Here is an 18,424-nt window from a genome sequence, read left to right on the forward strand (position 1 = left end):
CAAGAGGACCCCCTGTGAGTAGAAAGGAGCTCCTACCAGATGCGTCGTCCGTGCCGCCTCTCCCTGAACGCTGCAGCAGAGAAGTGGACCCTGGCTACTTCTCCCGCACAGTCACATTTCAGGCCTGGAATTCCACCTCCTGTCTCTGCCTGGTGAGATGCTCATCTTTCAAGGTCTTACTGCACCCTTAGTTCCTGTAGGACCTCCCTAACCCTCCAAGTCACAAATAGCGCCTCACCCTGTAACCATTGCCCTTGATTTTGCAGAGGGTAATCCGTGTTCGCCGCGGAGGCCGAGGCGCAGGCGTCAGCCTCCCAGAGGAGCAGCTGGTCTTGCCGCACCCCCTGCAGAGCCAGCACACCGGAGCCGCGGGGCACGGGTGGGGGGTGCCTGAGGCCCGAGCGCACCCGTCTGCCAGCACGGAGGCTGCTCTTCTCGGGCTGCGTGTGGGAGCAGGGGAAACGGGGCAGGAGCACGTAATGATGAAACTGGTTTCTACAAAGTGATACTCTTTGTACCAAAATATTTAATGAATATGCTGTTAAAATAAAACCAACAAAAGGAATAGTAATACAATTTTACTGGTTTATATTTCAATTCATAAAGTTGACACACTGGAACTACCCTAGCACAATGTCCACGCACCTAGTTTTAGATGGGCTTACAGCTGTTTCGGTAACTGAACAAGAAAGACACAAAGCGGTGGAGGGTGTGGTGGTGGTGGTGGTGGGGGGGAGTTGCCGCTCGTCACCTCCCCTATCACTGATGACCTCAGCAAGTGCTAGGACAGCCACCGGGAAAAGAGATACAAAACAAGCCAAGTATCTTTATACACAGACCAGTGCCTCTTAGAACAGCTACCTGCGCCCTGCGTGCGGAGACGACCAGACCTCGGCGCCAGCCTGTCAGCATACCGCTATATAAATTAAAAGACTAGGTTATTTATCTTTTTTTTTTTTTTTTTTTAAAGGTGCTAAAACCTCCATTCCATAGTTTTGAAGTGAGAACCTGCAGTCCATCTGAACAGCGAGGTCTGCACCCAGCCACACTCTGGGGAGGGACACGGGCCAGCAGGACGGGGCCTCGGCACGCACACCCCTAGCACATGCGTTGACACACACACACACACACACACACACACACACACACACACACACATACACACAGTGCAGTGTCTTTCTCGCTTGTATGACCTGTTGTGCAAAAACACTAGGAACCTTTTAGTGAGGGAACGTTTCCCAGCTCTTGTGAGCAGGGAGGAAGGGGAGCCCGACAAACCCAGAGTGACATCAAGTGCCCAGATAGCCACATAATTAGCTTGTGCAGATCAGTCTTAGTCTGGGATTTAAACACTGTCAGTTGGGCGCACTGGGAAAAGATATTTATATATATATATACACACACACATGACACATGAAGCAAAATAAGATTTGTCCACGTTATGATTAATCCCGTCTCATGTCGGTCAAGTCACCCAGCCCAGCCCCGTGAAGTTTTGGCAGCTAACACTAAAGAACAACAGGAACTACGAGAGTTGCATAGAATTGCTCAGAAATGTGAATAATGCCAAACCCAAAACCTGTGCGTCGTGTAGTTTAACAAAACTAGGTGGCTGCAGCTACAACCAGGAAACCCTCCTATTTAAAACAAAGTGCTTCTCCACATCTGCCTGGAGGGCCCTACGCTGGCACTGAAGTAAGGTAAGAATTATCTGAGTTACCGATCCCTGCCCCCCCGCCCCGCAATACATATAATATGTATATTTAAAAAAAAAAAGATTAAAGGTTTAGAAAAAAACCAAAAGCCTGAAGGATCCCCAAACTCTGACAACGTCAACTCAGCCCTTGGGCTGGGTGAGGCGGTGACCCACACCGGGAAGAGGTCTGGGTGCCACCGAGATGGCTTCCCAGAGCGCGTCCAGAGCGTCACTCAGCCGGCAGGCCTGTCGGCATCAGTAGTTAGGAGAGCCGTACCCCAGAGGCTGCCTGCTTCATGAGCTCTGGCCCGGTGACCTACCAACATGCTTCTACGGATCTGACTTAGGTACATTCTGGTCCTGGGACATGTCACAGAATCACACATCTGGCCAAAGAAGGCAACAAAAGGTGTCGTGTTTTCTGAAGGTGTCTGGAGGCAGTCGCTTCGCTCAGCAAGTCTCTTTCCCTTGGACTCCCGTTGCCGTCTTTATGGAGCTCAGCGTTCGGTTAAACCACGTCTTCTTGGCGGCCTGTACCTCGTTTAGGGCAAGGCCTAAGTGGTGCTCCAGGTCCTGCAAGGGGAACAATGTACATGAGCGTGCTGGGCTCCAGCGGCAGTGCCGTTGCCTCCCCAGAGCGGTGCCCAGACAAGACTTCAGCCCATTTACTCTCGAGAGGCCTCTGGAAATTCCCCCAGTCTCCACCCGGCAGAAAAGGATCTGGAATCCCTTGAGTTCCGGAATCTTTGCTAGTGAGGACCTCTTCATTTCTTGCCTAGTCTATTTATTAAAACAACCTCCTAACTGAACGCCTCTCTCTCCTGTCAACCTATTACACACCAGGCAGACAGGGCTGGTGCTCCAGGTAAGTCCACGCCATTCGTTTCTAGCAAAGACCTTGAAAGTCTAGACTCCCAGGCAAGGCATTTGAGGTGTTTCATGATCTGGACCCAGAGACTGCCAGCTCAGTACCCACCTCCACCCCTAGCTTCCTGACACGCCTTACTGGGCAGGCCCTCTCCTCCCTCTGCTGCTCAGCACGCTGCTCCCTCCTCCAGGAAAGCTCACTGTTCTTTCTCTTCTGCCGCTGCAACCCTTGTTCATTCTCTGACCACAGCTCACATATGGCTGCCTTTGTGGTGCTTTTCCTTATTGTCCTGGACAGTCACACAAGCCATGTCTTAGCTTTGCAACCCCAGCACCTCGAACAGGGCCTGGCAAAGAGCAGATGCCCAGTGAATGTGTGCGATGTGGGAGACCAGGCCCTAAGCTTCAGGCCTGAACTTAGTCCCTTCCACAAGCAGTGCTTAGGGCCCACCTTATGCTCCGGATGGGGGCTCGTGGAACCGGCCACGCAAGATAAAGATGACTGAAGTAAACCCCCATTTCTTTGTCAGGAATGGAGGCTCAGATCAATCAGGTTACACGTCCAAAGTCGCAAAGCCAGTTAAGTGATGGGAGCTGGGACTAAGAGGTGATTTAGGAAGTCCTCAGGCCCTGTGCCGAGCCCTTTCTATGCTTTATCCTATTTAGCCTTCAAAGCAAACTATGAGATAGGGGCCCGCATCATCTCCATTTGCAGATGAGGAACCTGAAGTGTAAGGAGGTCACGTACAAACCCAAGGTCGCAGATTTTGGTGGTGCAGCAGTGACTTCCAAGCATGTCTCTGCTCCACCAAAAACACTCCAAGCTTGATGGCCAAGTCTCATTACGAGAAAGTCCAATTCTGACAGGCCAAATACTAATTAAGTATTCACTCGTAAGTAACAAGTAATGGGCTTCCTATAAGGACTATGGTCAAAGTTTAAAAGGGAAAAAACCCCCAAGGCACAGTGACCGTTTCTAGGGTCTCCAGCCCAGGCGGGGCGGGCGCGGGGGGCGCTCACCTGTATCTTGCACTCGGCCTCCACCAGCTGCAGCTTGGTCTGCGCCAGCTCCAGCTCCATCTCTCTCAACTGGTTCTTGAGCGTCTCCTTCTCTTCATCTGTGTCCTCGTCGAGAACTTCCTTAGCTGAGCTCACGCCCTTGATGCGACCTTCTTTGTTGAAAAACTCCCGGCAGCGCTCACAGTCATCCACTTTTTGCTGAAAGTGAACGTCAGATGTGAACAGGCGAGGAGGAGAAGCCGGCCCGTAGGAAGCTGTGGGCATCTCCTCTTTGGGGAGCCAAGAGGTGGCTTCTGGGTTGAGCACTAGAGCTCCCGAAAAACTCTGTTCTCTTTGTAAACTGGCAGATACCCTAGTGGAAACGCCATGTGGGATCCTACGCTAAAATCAGTAAGAACATGCTTCTGCCTAGGTCTGCTCATCTCACCTCCAAGGAACCTTGGTTAAACAAACGAAGATGCAGTGACTAAAGATTTCTGTACAATGATTCTCACTGCAGAATCAGAGACAGAAAAATAATGGGGGGATAAACGATCCAACCACTGTGAGAAATTAAATATATACTCTGCCGTATTTATACAAGGAAGTATGCAGGCAGCCATACATTCCTCCAGGGTTTGAGGAATTTTTCATAACTTGGTAAAATGGTTAAATGCTCGTGAACCAGGACACAGAAATGTCTGTGAAGCATGGTTACAAATATATACCACGTTTCATTAAAATAAGATGTCCCCGACTGGGAGAAACCTCATTTGTTCCTCTAAGAAAATATGCTGCCAATTAAAACCACGTTTTTATTATATTATATTATATTATATTATATTATATTATATTATATTATATTATATTATATTATATTATATTATATTATATTATATATTATAATATTATATTATATTATATTATATTATATTATATTATATTATAATACTATATTTTGAGAGAGAGAGAGATGAGGGGCAGAGGGAGAGACAGAATCCCAAGCAGGCTCCACCCCCAGCACGCAGCCCAACATGGGGCTCACACGGGGCTCGATCTCATGACCCTGAGATCGAGACCTGAGCCAAAATCAAGAGCTGGATGCCTGACCGACTGAGCCACCCAGGTGCCCCCAATTAAACCACTTTAGAAGGCCATCAGTTACAAAACATGTCCCAATTTCAGAGTAAATGTGAAAAAAACCTCATAGCTTAGAATGAACAGCATTTTGTATACTGAAACACAGAACAAGCACGGAAAGAACACACACCAGCGTGTTATCAATGGTGAGATTATCTACGGGTAATATAAGGGTTTGTTTTCTTACTCTTATTTTCCAAATTTTCTGCAATGAACATTGCTAGTTTTAGAATCAGATAATAAATTACATTAAAAAAATGGACAGTGCTAGTTAAACACTGCTTAGGATGGAGGCCAGGTGCCATCTTGCTCTAGGTCAAACGGTGATGTGTGTGAATAAGGCCATGAGCACAGAACTTTCCCACCTTCCTGTCCACTGAGCTATAAATATGTTAGCAGAGCATCTTTCAGTAAGTTACTCTTCTTGGAAAAATCTGGTGACTGCTCTAATACAGGTATAGCTTAAAGCAAGCACCGGGCACCTGGGTGGCTCAGTCAGTGAAGCGTCTGCCTTTGGCTCATGTCATGGTCTCAGGGTCCTGGGATCGAGTCCCAAATCAGGCTCGCTGCTCAGGGGGGAGCCTGCTTCTCCCTCTGCCCCTCCCCCCCCGCTCATGTGCACTCTCTCTCACTTGGTCAAATAAATAAAATCTTTTAAAAAATTAAAAAATAAAAAAAGTACCAAATTACAAAAGCCCCTGCACTGGCAACAAAAACATTTAAAAAGTAAAGTTCTCATTGGATTTGGATCCATTAGAGCAAAAAGGAATTGAGCTCAGAGGGGGAGTTGACTGTCCTCATTTTACAGAACGGGGGAAGGGGTGTATGTGACAAATGATACCACAGGGTCCTGACCTCTGCACCCCCCCCCCCCACAACCAGTGCTGGCAGCCCTCCCTCACCTGTGCGGCACTGCAGTGATCACCTGCTCTCGTGACATGTGCAAATCTTGGGTCACTTTTTGTTACAGTCACATCATCCAGAGGATGTTATGTGAGGAAAAGGGCGTTTGTATTTCAAGATCTAAAACCAGAGCTCCCGGGTTGCATCTGGACTCCTTCCTTCCAGAGGAAACCCGCACAGCGTCAGCTTTCGGTCACGGAGCCAGGCCACGACGGGTCCCTCATCACGTCCTTGCAAGCTTCTCTCACTTCTGAAATCGAAGTCAACCACCCCTCCCAGAAGCTGTGGTGCCTAGCAAAGCACAAGGAACCATGTGGTACAGAACAGACTCTCTTTGGTAAAGGAAAACTTACCCGAATTTTCTCAATTTCCACTTTATTAGCTGTCTGCTGCTTCTCCAATCTTTCACTCAACTGAGAACAAATCTAAAGAAACAAACATAAAGTGACAATCTCTTGAGCATGTCATCACATGCAGAACCCGGGCTTGGGAGGAATTCTGCAGTGGAAGCCGGAGTGGCCGCAAACGTGGAGCGCGGGGCAGGAAGGGAGCTGAGGGCGAGCCGAGGCCCCTCTGCTGTGCCACCACCTCTGCATCCATCGGCCCGGGACGTGAGGGACTGTCAGTGCCACACTCCACGGCCGACGGTTTACAGACACGTGACAGACTCACGAGCCAGCAGGAGATCCGAGTTTAGGAAAGAACAAGACCCATTTAGTTGTTAACACCCAACGCGCCAGGGAGAGAAGTGGTTCTGTATCATGTGACCACACGTGAACACGAGGCCGTAGGGACAGGGTGGCTTTCTTTTATGAAATGCCTGTTCATATGCTGGGCACCGTACCAGGCTCCCTACAGACCTGACCTTATGGAATCCTCACAACAGTTCTCTGAGACAGTGATAATTTCTCTCGTGTCAGTACTGAGGAGCAGTGAGGTCACCTGCCCAGTAGGGACGTCACTGGTCGGTGTAGGTGCCAGGCGGCTGTGGAGGGGACGCATTTATCCAGACAAGCAGGGCTTCCAGAATACACGGCCCACTTACAGGGCGCTCAGACTCACCTGCTTGTAGTCACCAATGATAGAACTGTTTTTTCTAATCTCAGATTCTGCTTTGTCAAGTTCCCGACGACACATTTCTTTTAACTGCATACATTAAAAAAAAAAAAAAAAAAAAAAAGGAAAAGTGATTGTTTTAAGGGAAATATAAAGCTCTGGCACTAACTGCTTAGTTCTGGGCTTTTCGAAAAGTATCTGACGACTCTGGAAGGGCTGCATTTCACCTACCTGCTCTCGATGCCAGGAGATGGAGAGAAAAGTCAAAACTCCCCCAAACATGAAACTCCATTTTGGAGTGGGGCTTTTGCTGAGGTCCCTCCCTGCCTGTGGGCCTGAGCTGAGGAAGCAGCACAGACCCAACGGACTAAAGCTCATCAGAGGACTGCTGTGTCCTCCATACAGAGACAGAGCCTCGTCGTCTCTCACCTCAGGAAGTCCTGCCGGGGACGAGAGAGGACCATGGGGGCAAGGAGGGACTTGCTGCAGGCTGCGCAGCATCCCGTGCCCAGTGACTGGACAGCTGGTGCAAGACAGGCCTTCCAGAGTCTGCTCTATGGGGGAGATGCCAGTGGACAGGTAGGGCAAGAGCCAGACATTATAAGATGTCTGCTTTCCTTCTACAGAAACGCTCACTCTCTTTTCACATTGAGTTGCTGACGCACAGGAATTTCTCTTGTCCCAAGGAAGGATGGGTTTGCCCCAGTGTCTCCTCCTATGCTCTAATTATTGGTAACTCCTATGCTTTACATGGTAGATAGAAAAAGTCTTTGGAGAGACACTGCAGCCAGCTGTCTGTGGCTCCCCAGTGCCAACAGGAAGCCTCCAGCCGGCCTTGGGACTCTCAGGTGCTTACAGGACACAGAGGCGCGTGGGGGGGGGGGGCAGAGCTCCCCCTACCTGAGCTGACTCGTCTTCCAGCCGTCTTTTCTCTTCTTCAGCATCAATCAACTTCTGTTTGGTCATAAGCAGCTCCTTATTGAGTGCATCTGCCTTCTCTTCAGCCTGAAACATGTAAAAGATGCTGTCACAGAACAAGAATTGAGAACTGGATGGGATTTGAATTGCTCGGGACGATCCCTTTTTAACGTGACAGGGAAAGTGATCCAGGAAAAGGAAAGATATGCTGGAGGTCAGACAGAGACTAGACTGATGCAGAAGTGCCTGGCCCAGCCTCTTGCACAGATGTTGTGAGGGACAGTGGTTAGGAGCTCAGCCTTCGGCACCGGACAGCCTGGACTCAACTCATCGCTCTCTGACCATACACTTGGACAAGTCACTGAGAATCTTCCTGAGCTTCAGGCTTGTCATCTGAGGGATAAGGCACAGGAAGGACTCAGCACAGCACCTAGCAGGTGGTAAGCATTCAATACAAGGCAGCAGTCATGATCATTAATAGTAATAATAAATCCTGGTTTTCTTCCCCGAGACTCTCAGTATTTCCTCTGCTTCCCCAAACAACGGCTACATTTCATTCTCATCACATAATAAAGGAGGCCGCCTCTTTCCTGGCACTCGCTTACCCACGATCTGAAATGGCCCCTCCACCCCAGTTCTTTTTGAAAACATGCAAAGGTCTGGTGGGTAGATCTGTGTGTCTAAGTGAAAATGACAGAGCTGTGCCTGACGGAGGAGCCCCTGACGCTGGGCACTGCAAGGATAAGTGAAGGGGAGCGCGTCAGAGGGCAGCCGCAGAACTGGGGGCAGAAGCTCCTAGCTGCACAACCTTAGCCGCAGAGGATCTCTGCCAGCTCGTTCCACAGCCCCCTTTTCAACAATGAATGGAAGCGGTTCCCTGAAATTAAACGGCGCTTCTGACGTCACCCAGCTGAAGAGGTGCCACGGAGCGCCTGCGCTTTCTACCACACCACGCGTGCTCTGCAGTGTCTTCTCTGGGAGGAACACGAGCCGCGGGGCTGGGGCCCTACGTGGAGAACTAGCGGCTCGATAACACTACCTCAGAAGGCCATTAATTAGGGCAGGGTGCACATGCGTTCAGTTAAGCGGGTCCTAGAGTTAAGGCCTGTCCTGTCCGGGCTGTGGCCTGTCAGCTCCTTCTCTAGCTCAAACCCAAGAAGCAATGAAAGGAAATGAGAACCAAACAGCAGAGGAAACAACTGGTGAGGAGAACTAAGTCCTGTTACAGACTGGTTTTACTTCCATCTGTGGAGCAACCTGTCCCCGTTCTCCTCTCTCCCCTGGACTCCGTTACCATCCTCTGCGCAGTGCTCCGGAGCCTGGGGCACACACGTCCGTTCGCTCAGTCACTCAGCATCACTACCATGGCAGTGATTCTGAGAAGTGTGAAACAGCCAGGTCATGAACTGGGTCTTTGAAGTCAAGGCCTCCCTGCCCACCCTGGCTCCCCAATTATAAAAAGGCAGGTGGGGAAGGGATTCTCTCAGGTTCTCACAAGGCACATAGCAGAGCTATCATCTGCAATCAGGTGGTGGGACGTTAAGCCCAGTGTTTGTGCCATCTCTCCAAGAGCTGACTCTCAATGCTGTGTGAGAGGAATGTGCACAGAAGCTACTGGACTGGCCTAACCCGTGTCCCCTCAGGGCACCACACTCTCTGCACTCTATCTGCATGAGCATTATGAAGAGGAAGCATCTGGAGATAATAAACACAAATCCTGACTTCCACTTCTGGTCATGAAGGACTAACAGGGACCAGATTCACCCTCCCACTGTAAACAAAAAATGGACAAAATGTATGAAACTACTGTTTTCAGACACTGAAAACAATACATGCAGAACTGTGGTTCCTGGGAGAAAGAAAACAAACAAGATGAATCCCACTATCACCCTGGGTTTCTACCTAGAGGCACATTCTGGACCAAGAAGGAGAGTGAAGGGTTCCAAACAGCATGTTTCAAAAGGTCAAGGAGGTAGAGTTAAGGGAACAGGGATGCTGAGGTGGTTGGAAGCTGGGGGACAGAGGCCTGGAGATAAGAGAGCTCTGGAATAGCTAATACAGCAATAGAGGAGATAAACTGAAAACATGAAAATACCCAATTAAACCAAAGACGACAGAGGGGCTCCTGCCTGGCTCAGTCAGAAGAGAGTGCAACTCCTGATCTCGGGGCCATGAGTTCAAGCCCCATGCTGGGTGTCGAGATTACTTAAAGAAAACAAACAAACAAAACAAAACAAAACAAAACCTTTAAACCAAAGGAGGCAGAAAAGGAGAAAGAAAAAGCAAATGCAACAAATAGAGAACAATAAGCAAGGTGGCAGACTTAAATCTACCATAGAAATAATTACATTAATGTAACTGGCCTGAACATTCTAATTAAAAGGAGGAGATTATCAGACTGAATAAAAAAAGCAAGACCCAGCTATATGCTGGCTACAAAAAATAGTTTTAAGTATAAAGACACAGACATATTAAAAGTCAAAGGACGGAAAAAGATGTATACCAGGCAATACTATGAAAGTAGAAGTGACTATTAATATCAAAGTAGATTTCACAGCAGAGTATTACTAGGGACAAAGAGGGACATTTCATAACAATAAAAGACTTACTCCATTGAGAAGGTGTAATAATCTGAAACGTGAATAAGTTCAAATTACAGGAAATGAAAACTAACATAATTGAAAGGTGAAATAAATGCATGGTTAGAGATTTCCTCACTGTCCTCTCATTAAGTGATAGAACAAGTAGAGAGGGAAAACCAGTACGTTCATGGAAGATTCCAATAATACTCAACCAACTTGAGCAAACTGACATTTATAGAGTGCTGCACTCACAGTAACACAGCACACATTTTCCACTTCCAAATGGACATGTGGGACATACACCCAAATAAGACCATAAGGTAGGCACTAAAATTAGCATAAATATATTTTAAAAGGATTAAAATCAGAAAGGATATGTACTCTGATCACAGCTGAATTAAATTATAAATTAACAACAGAAAAATTTCTGGGAGGAGGCGCCTGGGTGGCTCAGTCAGTTAGGCATCTGCCTTTGGCTCAGGTCGTGATCTCGAGGTCCTGGGAGTGGGCCCTGTGTCCCGCTCCCTCTGCCCCTCCCCTCCGCTTGTTCTTGCTCTCTTAAATAAATAAATGAAATCTAGAAAGAAAAGAAAAAAAAAAGAGAAAAAAAAGATTGATTTTTGGGAAAAATCCCTAATAGTTGAAAATTAAACAACACACTACTAATCAATTCACAGGTCAAAGGAAAAATAATAAGAACTGAATGAAAATAAAAAATAAAAAAATAAAAATAAAAAAATAAAAATAAAAATAAAATAAATGAAAAAAATGAAAATAAGAACTGAATGAAAATAAAAAAAAACAATGAAAAAAAAATATGTGGGATGCAGCTGAAACAGTGCTTCAAGGAGATTTGTAACTTTAAATGCTTATTTTAGAAAAACAGGGTCTAGAATTAATGATCAAGCTTTGTTTTTAAGATTAGCTAGAAAAAGAGCAGGGGTGCCTGGGTGGCTCAGTCAGCTAAGTGTCAAACTCTTAATTTCAGCTTAGGTCATGATCTTGGGGTCACAAGATAGAGCCCCGAGTCTGACTCTGTGCTTGGTGAGGAGTCCGCCTGAGATCCTCTCTTTCCTTCTGCCCCCTGCCCCCCCACCCCGCGTGTGACCTCACTCTTTCTAAAATAATCTTAAAAAAAAAAAAAAAGATCAGCTAGGAACAGGAGCAAATTAAACCAAAAATGAAGTCAGGATAAAGGCAACAAAAAGCAGAAATCAATGAAACGAAACAAAGAAAAAAATTAAACCAAAAACTGGGTTTTGAAGAAATCCACACACCTGATAAATTCCTAGTCAGATTAAGGAAAAAGGAGAAAAGACACAAATGTCTCATATCAGGAATGAAAAACAGAACATCTCAATAGATCCTATAAACATTAAAAGAGTAAGGAAATAACAATGACTTTATACCAATACCTCTGACAACTAAAATGACCGAGTTACCTGAAAGATACAATTATAAAAACAGACATGAGAATCAGAAAATTTCCATATCTGGAAATAAACTGAATTCATAATTAAATAACTTCCTAAGAAAATTCCAGGCCCACATGACCTCACTAGGGAATCAAAGATTTAATCAAGGAATAATCCTACAAAAAGTCCTTAAGAAAACAGGAGGGAACACTTCCGAGTTCATTTTAGAAGGCCATCACTACCCGGGTACCAAAACAAGACAAAACGTTACACAAACTCCAGACAAATATTCCTCATAAACACAAATATTTTAATACAAATAAAAATCTTAAGGAGAAAAAAGGAAACCCCAAGTGTCCTAGGAATGCAAAGGTTGGTTTACATTGAAAACTCAAATTACATCCCCATATTCACAGAATTAGGAGAAACAGGAAATAATCATCTCAACAGATGCAGGAAGAGCATCTGACAAAATTCAACACCGATTCGTGACAAAAACTCAGCAAACAAGAAGAAAGGAGAACTTCATCCACCTGATCTATGAAAACCCAGAGATAACACCTGGCACAAAGCCGTGATTCCATTCAACACTGTTCTGAAGATCCTGGTCAGTGAAGGAAGACAAGGAGAAGAAAAAGGCATAAAGACTTGAAAGCAAGTAAAAGTGTCTTTATTCAGAGATGACATGATTGTGTATGTGGAAAATCCTAAACAGTGAACAAAAAAGCTACTAGAATTGTAAGTGAATTCAGCAGGGTCATAGGATAGAAAGTCATGTAATCAATTTTATTTCTAGAGACTAGCAATAAACAATTGGAAAACGCAATTTAGAAAACAAGTATCCAGGGGCGCCTGGGTGGCTCAGTCGTTAGGCGTCTGCCTTCGGCTCAGGGCGTGATCCTGGCGTTCTGGGATCGAGCCCCACATCAGGCTCCTCCACTGGGAGCCTGCTTCTTCCTCTCCCACTCCCCCTGCTTGTGTTCCCTCTCTCACTGGCTGACTGTCAAATAAACAAATAAAAATCTAAAAAAAAAAAAAAGAAAAAAGGAAAAAAAAAGAAAAGGAAAGAAAAGAAAAGAAAAGAAGTATCCTTTACAATAAATTTAAAAATGTGCAAGTCTTGGGGCGCCTGGGTGGCACAGCGGTTAAGCGTCTGCCTTCGGCTCAGGGCGTGATCCCAGCGTTATGGGATCGAGCCCCACATCAGGCTCCTCTGCTATGAGCCTGCTTCTTCCTCTCCCACTCCTGCTGCTTGTGTTCCCTCTCTCGCTGGCTGTCTCTATCTCTGTCGAATAAATAAATAAAATCTTTAAAAAAAAAATGTGCAAGTCTTGTTAACTGAAAACTAAAAAACAACGCTGAAATTGAAAAAGACCCAAATAAATGAAAATTACAACCTATTCATGGATTGTAAAGTTCAGTTATTATTCAGATATAATTCTCCACAAGAATTTGAGGAGATTTATAGGTTCAACGCAACCCCATTCAAAATCCCAGAGGCTTTTATTTCTAGAAGTTGACAAACTGATTCTAGTACTTACGTAGAAATGTAAATGACAGAATAGCCAAACGATATTTTTTAAGAAGAACAACAAAGTTAGACTGCTCCCATGGCCTGACTTTCAGATTGTAAAGCTACAGTAATTAAGACGGGTGTTAGCATGAGGATACACATACAGATCAATGGAACAGGTATGGAATTGAGGAGACCATCCATACAATCGATTTTTGATGAAGAAGCCAAAGTAATTCATTCAGGAAAGGTCTGCAAGCCGCTCAAGGTCACAGATCTAGTGTGCAGTGCAGCCAGACTGGAAATCTCAGCAGGTGGGCTCCTGAGTGTTTCCCTCACTCTGATCACACTCAGTGTAGACAGTGTGCCAGAGGGGACTCAGGGAAGGTCCTGCTGGCCCTGTGCCAGGGACCTTGTGCAATGTTAGGTTGAGGCAGGACTCCCACTTCATAGAGGAGACAGCATGGCTGGGCTCACCTAGGGCTTTCTGTGGCTAACTAGCAATATCTCCTGTAACAAAAGTGACATAAAACATCAACTGAAAATTCAGAGTGTTCTGGAAAATTGGTAAGACACACCAGAGTTTCACTCTGGGATGCAAAAAGGGAAAAGCTGAAAATAATGAATTTCTTTCAAAAACCTGACTGAGGGGGCACCTGGGTGGCTCAGGCCGTGATCACCGGGTCCTGGGATTGAGCCCTGCATCAGGCTCCCCACTCAGCAGGGAGTCTGCTTGTCCCTCTCTCTCTGTCCCTCTCCCCCACTTGTGTGCTCTCTCTCAAAACCCTCCCCCCAAAACCTGAGTCCCTGAAGACCAAAAACAAAGGGGGTGAAAGGATCCCATGCCCCTCACTTCAGAACCTAGCTGATATTCAGTGATGATTCTAAAGGAACAAGAGAAGACAGGCTTGGGAAAGGGACTCCAAGTCCAGTGTGGGGAAGGTCTGTCTTCTCAGCACTGAAGCAGCCAGCTGGAGGAAGGGACCCCGGTTTGAAGTTCCCGAGCCTGAGGGCAGCAGGGGCCCTGCTCCTTTGAGCCAAGTTAGGAGCGTGAGCTGTGGTGTCAGACCATCCGGGTTTCAATACGAAACGTCACGCTATCCCTCAGTTTCCTCATCAGTAAAACGGGGATCATACTGTATCCCTGACACAATGTGGGTTGTTTTGAGGACAAAAGCACTTAGAGCAACGCCTAGAACTCAGTAAGCGGTCAGGAAACGTTTGCTTGTTATGTGTCACTATCTATGTTTTTGATGTAGTTATGACACCAAATCGTAGGTGCTTGTTCCATATTTATTTTGGAGACAGCGTGGCATCATAGAAAAGCCTGGGGCTTTCCAATCAGATGGGCCTGGGTTAGACTCCTGGCTCTGCTCCCTCCACGGCACCTCCATCTCTCTCTGAATCTCAAGTTTCATGATTGTTATAAAAATCCTCATCCATCAGTGGGGCTCATGTAACTCTCCTCACAAGGCTGAGGCAAGGGTAAGAGATACCAGATGTCAGCGAAGTGCTTATCGCAGCGCCGGTCACACAGAGCATCACGAAATGGGAATTCACATTATTTTTACTATTTCTCACTCCTGGTATCAGGAATGTTAAAGAACCTAGCTCTTTACTGTGTCAGGATAAGACCACCTGAAAAAAGGTTTACGCCATTTAGGAGCAGACGTCAAGAACATGAGAAGTCTGTGCCCACCTGCAGGGGGAACGTCTGGTGGGGGAACGTCTGGCAGGGGACCGTGCAGCAGCTCCAACTACACAGCTACCCGGGATCTTAGCTCAAGGTGCCTCTTCTTACAGTTTTCTGGAACACAAAGCTCCTACCGAGGACCCATTTTTTTCCTTTGTCTCTTTCACCTCCTTTCTGCGTGACCTCCGGCTGCTGCGCAGACGCCTCAGGTGGGCGCGGGGCGGCTTCAGTGTCGCTGCTCAGAGGCTGAAGCAGGAGGGGGCGCTTCCTCCGGCGCCCCTACAAAGAACGGACGGCACGCCGGGAATCCGCGCCAGAAGGAGGCGACTCAAACCTGAGGGCCAGACTGTGGTAAACGGAGGAAGCAGCGAGAGCTCCAGGTTCCGGTTCCTGAGGACTAATGGCCTGGAAACTGCCTCCCCCCAGAACTGGCAAAAGCAGCCTTCGCAGTGACACGCAGCGCTGCAGAGCTGACGAGCAAGAGGAAGGACGGCTGCTCTGCCCGCGGCTGGCTGGATGCGGTGGCGTTTTCCCTGTTCCCTGCGACACAGCTCATCTTCCACCTTCCCACTTCTTGCTCTACTTGCAAGGAGAGTAACTGGTTTTAGTCTACTCAGGGCGCCTGGGTGGTGCGCTGGTTAAGCGTGCAACTCTTGGTTTTGGTCAGGTTGTGATCTCAGGGTCGGATGATTAAGCCCCATGTCCAGCTCTCCTTCCCTCTCCCTCTGCCTCCCCATCCCTCCCCCCCATTCTCAAATAAATAAATCTTTATTTTCTTTTTCCAAATAAATAAATCTTAAAAAGAAACAACAAACAGCAGGCCTGCTCAAAGATGTTTACGCCACAACACTATTTCTAAAGAAAATAAAAACTGGTAGATACCGCCATCTTGCTCTCTCTTCATCTGAGTGAACCACTTTGAGAATCTAATGAAAGCACAGACTTCCGAAGAAATACAGAACACAGTATTTTCCTACACATTTGGTGGATGTCAAGGACCTTGTGAAGTTCATAGATCTTACGGGGTTCAACATGTCATGTAAGTTCCCTGTAAACCCTCAATAGCCTGAGCCTCTCTCTAGAACCTTAGGAAACCGATGAGCAGAATAGTAATCTTAGGAGCCTGACAGGGAAATATGAGTCAGATGTTGGCAAACTACAGTCCATGTGCCAAATCCAGCCTCTACCTATTCTTGTAAATAAAGTTTTATTGGAACACAGCTGCGCTCATTCCTTTACCTATTGTCTACGGCTACTTCGGTGCCAATGGCAGAGTCTGATGTTGTAACAGAGACCATATGGCCCACAAAGCTGGAAATACTGACTATCCCCTTCACAGAAAAAGGTTGCCAACTTCTGCTCTAAACGATGAATGAAAGACCACACTTTTTCAAAGGGAGGCTTGTAGTGTAGAAAATGGACAAATACCCTGCCAGGAAAGCCATCATCTTGAACTTTTTAAGACTAGGAGAAGCAAAGAAAGAACATCTGCCAGCTGAAATTCCCGGTGAAATCGCAAGCTGCTTCGGTACAGTCTGCGATGCTATCTATAGGCACCTACCACTCAGGGGAACAAAATCTCTTCTTGGGGGAGATAAGTAAAGGATAATGATTAAATGCGACTATCAACTGTGGGAGCATAAGAATTAGTCAAAAGGCCTGTCATCAAACAATGGTGGGACAGGAGTTCAGGGACACCCTGTATAGCAAAAGAAGAGTGTGGGAAGGAGGGCTTCCCGGAAAACCCCTGAAGGAAACGAGGGAAGCAACAGTGACATGAGCAAGTGGTTTTGCAAGAGGGACACTTTACAGGTGACACACTAGGAAAACAACACTACAATTCAAGGACTGCACTTGATAAAGTGAGAAGCTGAAAGTTTCAAAATAATCCATCCCTTTAGTCACGTCAGACTCACATTATCCAGGTCCTTCCTCAGTGCAATCTTGCTGGTCACCAGCTCGTGGGCTAAGTCATCATTTTCCTGTTCCAACCTCATGTTAGCTTCTTGTAGACGCCGGTTCTCCCGCTGAAGGGTGGAAAGAAACCAGTTACAGACATGTAAAAATCAGATGGAGATGACAATTTCTCAGGGCTAACCCTCAAAACTCATTTCTGAGTCCTATGGAAATCATGGGAGGAGTGGCCGGTCCTCATGTGCTAGCAAGCAATAACTTCTTCTTTTCGTCTCCGATGAGAAATATTTAACTGAGGTTCCAGTGACCTTGTCAAGCAGCTACTTCTGATTAACCATGACGAAAGGCCACTGAACTGTGACAACCTACGCAGCTGGTTGAAAGCATAACAGATCTTGCTTTTCCATTTGCAAATTCAAACTGAAACCTGAACCTAGAAACAGTGGATCTGAATTTTTAAAAAGAACTCAGCAAAGCTAGTCACAGGCATGATTATAGGAAATGAAAGGCTGAAAGCGCTTCACATCGACCCAAGCCATTAACAAACGAACCTCGAATCGCTCGATAGGGTCTTCTTGTTGGGCCTGCTGTTCCCTCATGGTGTGATACTCCTTTTCATATTTTTTCAACTTCTTCTGACTAATCTGTAGGATAAACCACAGCACAAATTAAAAAGTATCAGAAAGTGGCAGTTGTCTCAGGGCCCCCGCTGACTTGGGCATCTCCAGTCACTATGGAAGTGGTGCTGCCCCTCCAACCTGAGCTCTGAGTCCTGCTGTCCCTGACCGTCACCCTCCCCCTCCCCCTTGTCTTCACACCAGCACTGCTGCAAGGTGCTTTCAGTCTGTGACCTCAGGGTACCTCAACAAGATAAGGTATTATCATCCTTCTTTTACAAGCAACTTAACGGAGGGTTTAATTAAGGAGGTTATGTAATTTGACCAAGGTCACTGAGTTAAGGACTGGCAGACTGGGATTGGAGCCCAGGCAGCTAAACGCCATGCAAAGTCCAAGCTGTACTCACCTCACTATCCTACCACCTATCACTTTCCCTCTCTACTAGCTCCTTCTGTGCTATCAAATAGACACAATTCTCTCTGCCCTTAAAAACACCATTCTACTGACCACTCTACTTAGCTGCTCTTCTGCCCCATCAAACTACTGTCCTCTTGCTCTCAAGCTGCTCCTTACCAGCCACGGCAAACCACAGGTGTGCACAATTCACTCGCCGTGCTTCATGGCCTCTCTTTAATCTAAATCTAGCTTCTGCTCTGACTACTTTATAGAAAGTGCTCTCTTGAAGGTCACTAGTAGTTTCTTTTTCACTCCATCCAGTGGGTCCTAACTCTCCCCAACTAGACTTCAAAATTCCTGCCTTTCATTCTTTAACATGACCAAATGACTCTTCTTCCCTCCAGGAAATCATCTCTCTCTCTATTCTCCTGTCTCTCCTTCTACCTAAACAGCCCCCCCACCCCACCTTACAGGCTAGCCTCTTTTTTTCTTCAATCTAAACATTACCAAGGGCATCCCTTCAAGGGCATCTTGAAGGGATCAAAACTCTTACTCTTTTGATTCCTTTCTCTAAACCACTAACCCATTCCCTTTGGTATTTTTTAAATTACGCTTTTAAATACTTTGAAATATAAGAAATAGAGAAGTGCTAAAATCAGTATGTGCAACATAATGACTGATTATAAAGCTAACACACATTCCTTCCCGAGGCTT

At 46.5% G+C, this 18,424-nt stretch overlaps 1 protein-coding gene across 6 annotated transcripts in view; it reads right to left on the reverse strand.

Moving 5' to 3' along the window:
• Positions 1–506: 506 nt before the first annotated feature.
• RABGAP1 (RAB GTPase activating protein 1) overlaps positions 507–18,424 on the reverse strand; it is a 159,768-nt gene continuing 141,850 nt past the window's right edge. For all 6 annotated transcript variants that reach the window (XM_045790988.2, XM_045790986.2, XM_045790987.2 and 3 more), the window contains 7 exons: positions 17,248–17,340; positions 16,699–16,809; positions 7,562–7,666; positions 6,668–6,751; positions 5,959–6,030; positions 3,584–3,781; positions 507–2,269 (listed from right to left, as the gene is read on the reverse strand). In XM_045790988.2, coding sequence (XP_045646944.1) covers positions 2,147–2,269; positions 3,584–3,781; positions 5,959–6,030; positions 6,668–6,751; positions 7,562–7,666; positions 16,699–16,809; positions 17,248–17,340 — 786 coding nt within the window. In that variant the 3' untranslated portion in view covers positions 507–2,146. The remainder of the gene's footprint in view (positions 2,270–3,583; positions 3,782–5,958; positions 6,031–6,667; positions 6,752–7,561; positions 7,667–16,698; positions 16,810–17,247; positions 17,341–18,424) is intronic.

This window comes from Ursus americanus, chromosome 18 (genome assembly GCF_024610735.1).
Source record: "Ursus americanus isolate L20-20 chromosome 18, mUrsAme1.1.p, whole genome shotgun sequence".
Classification (NCBI taxonomy): Eukaryota; Metazoa; Chordata; class Mammalia; order Carnivora; family Ursidae; genus Ursus; species Ursus americanus.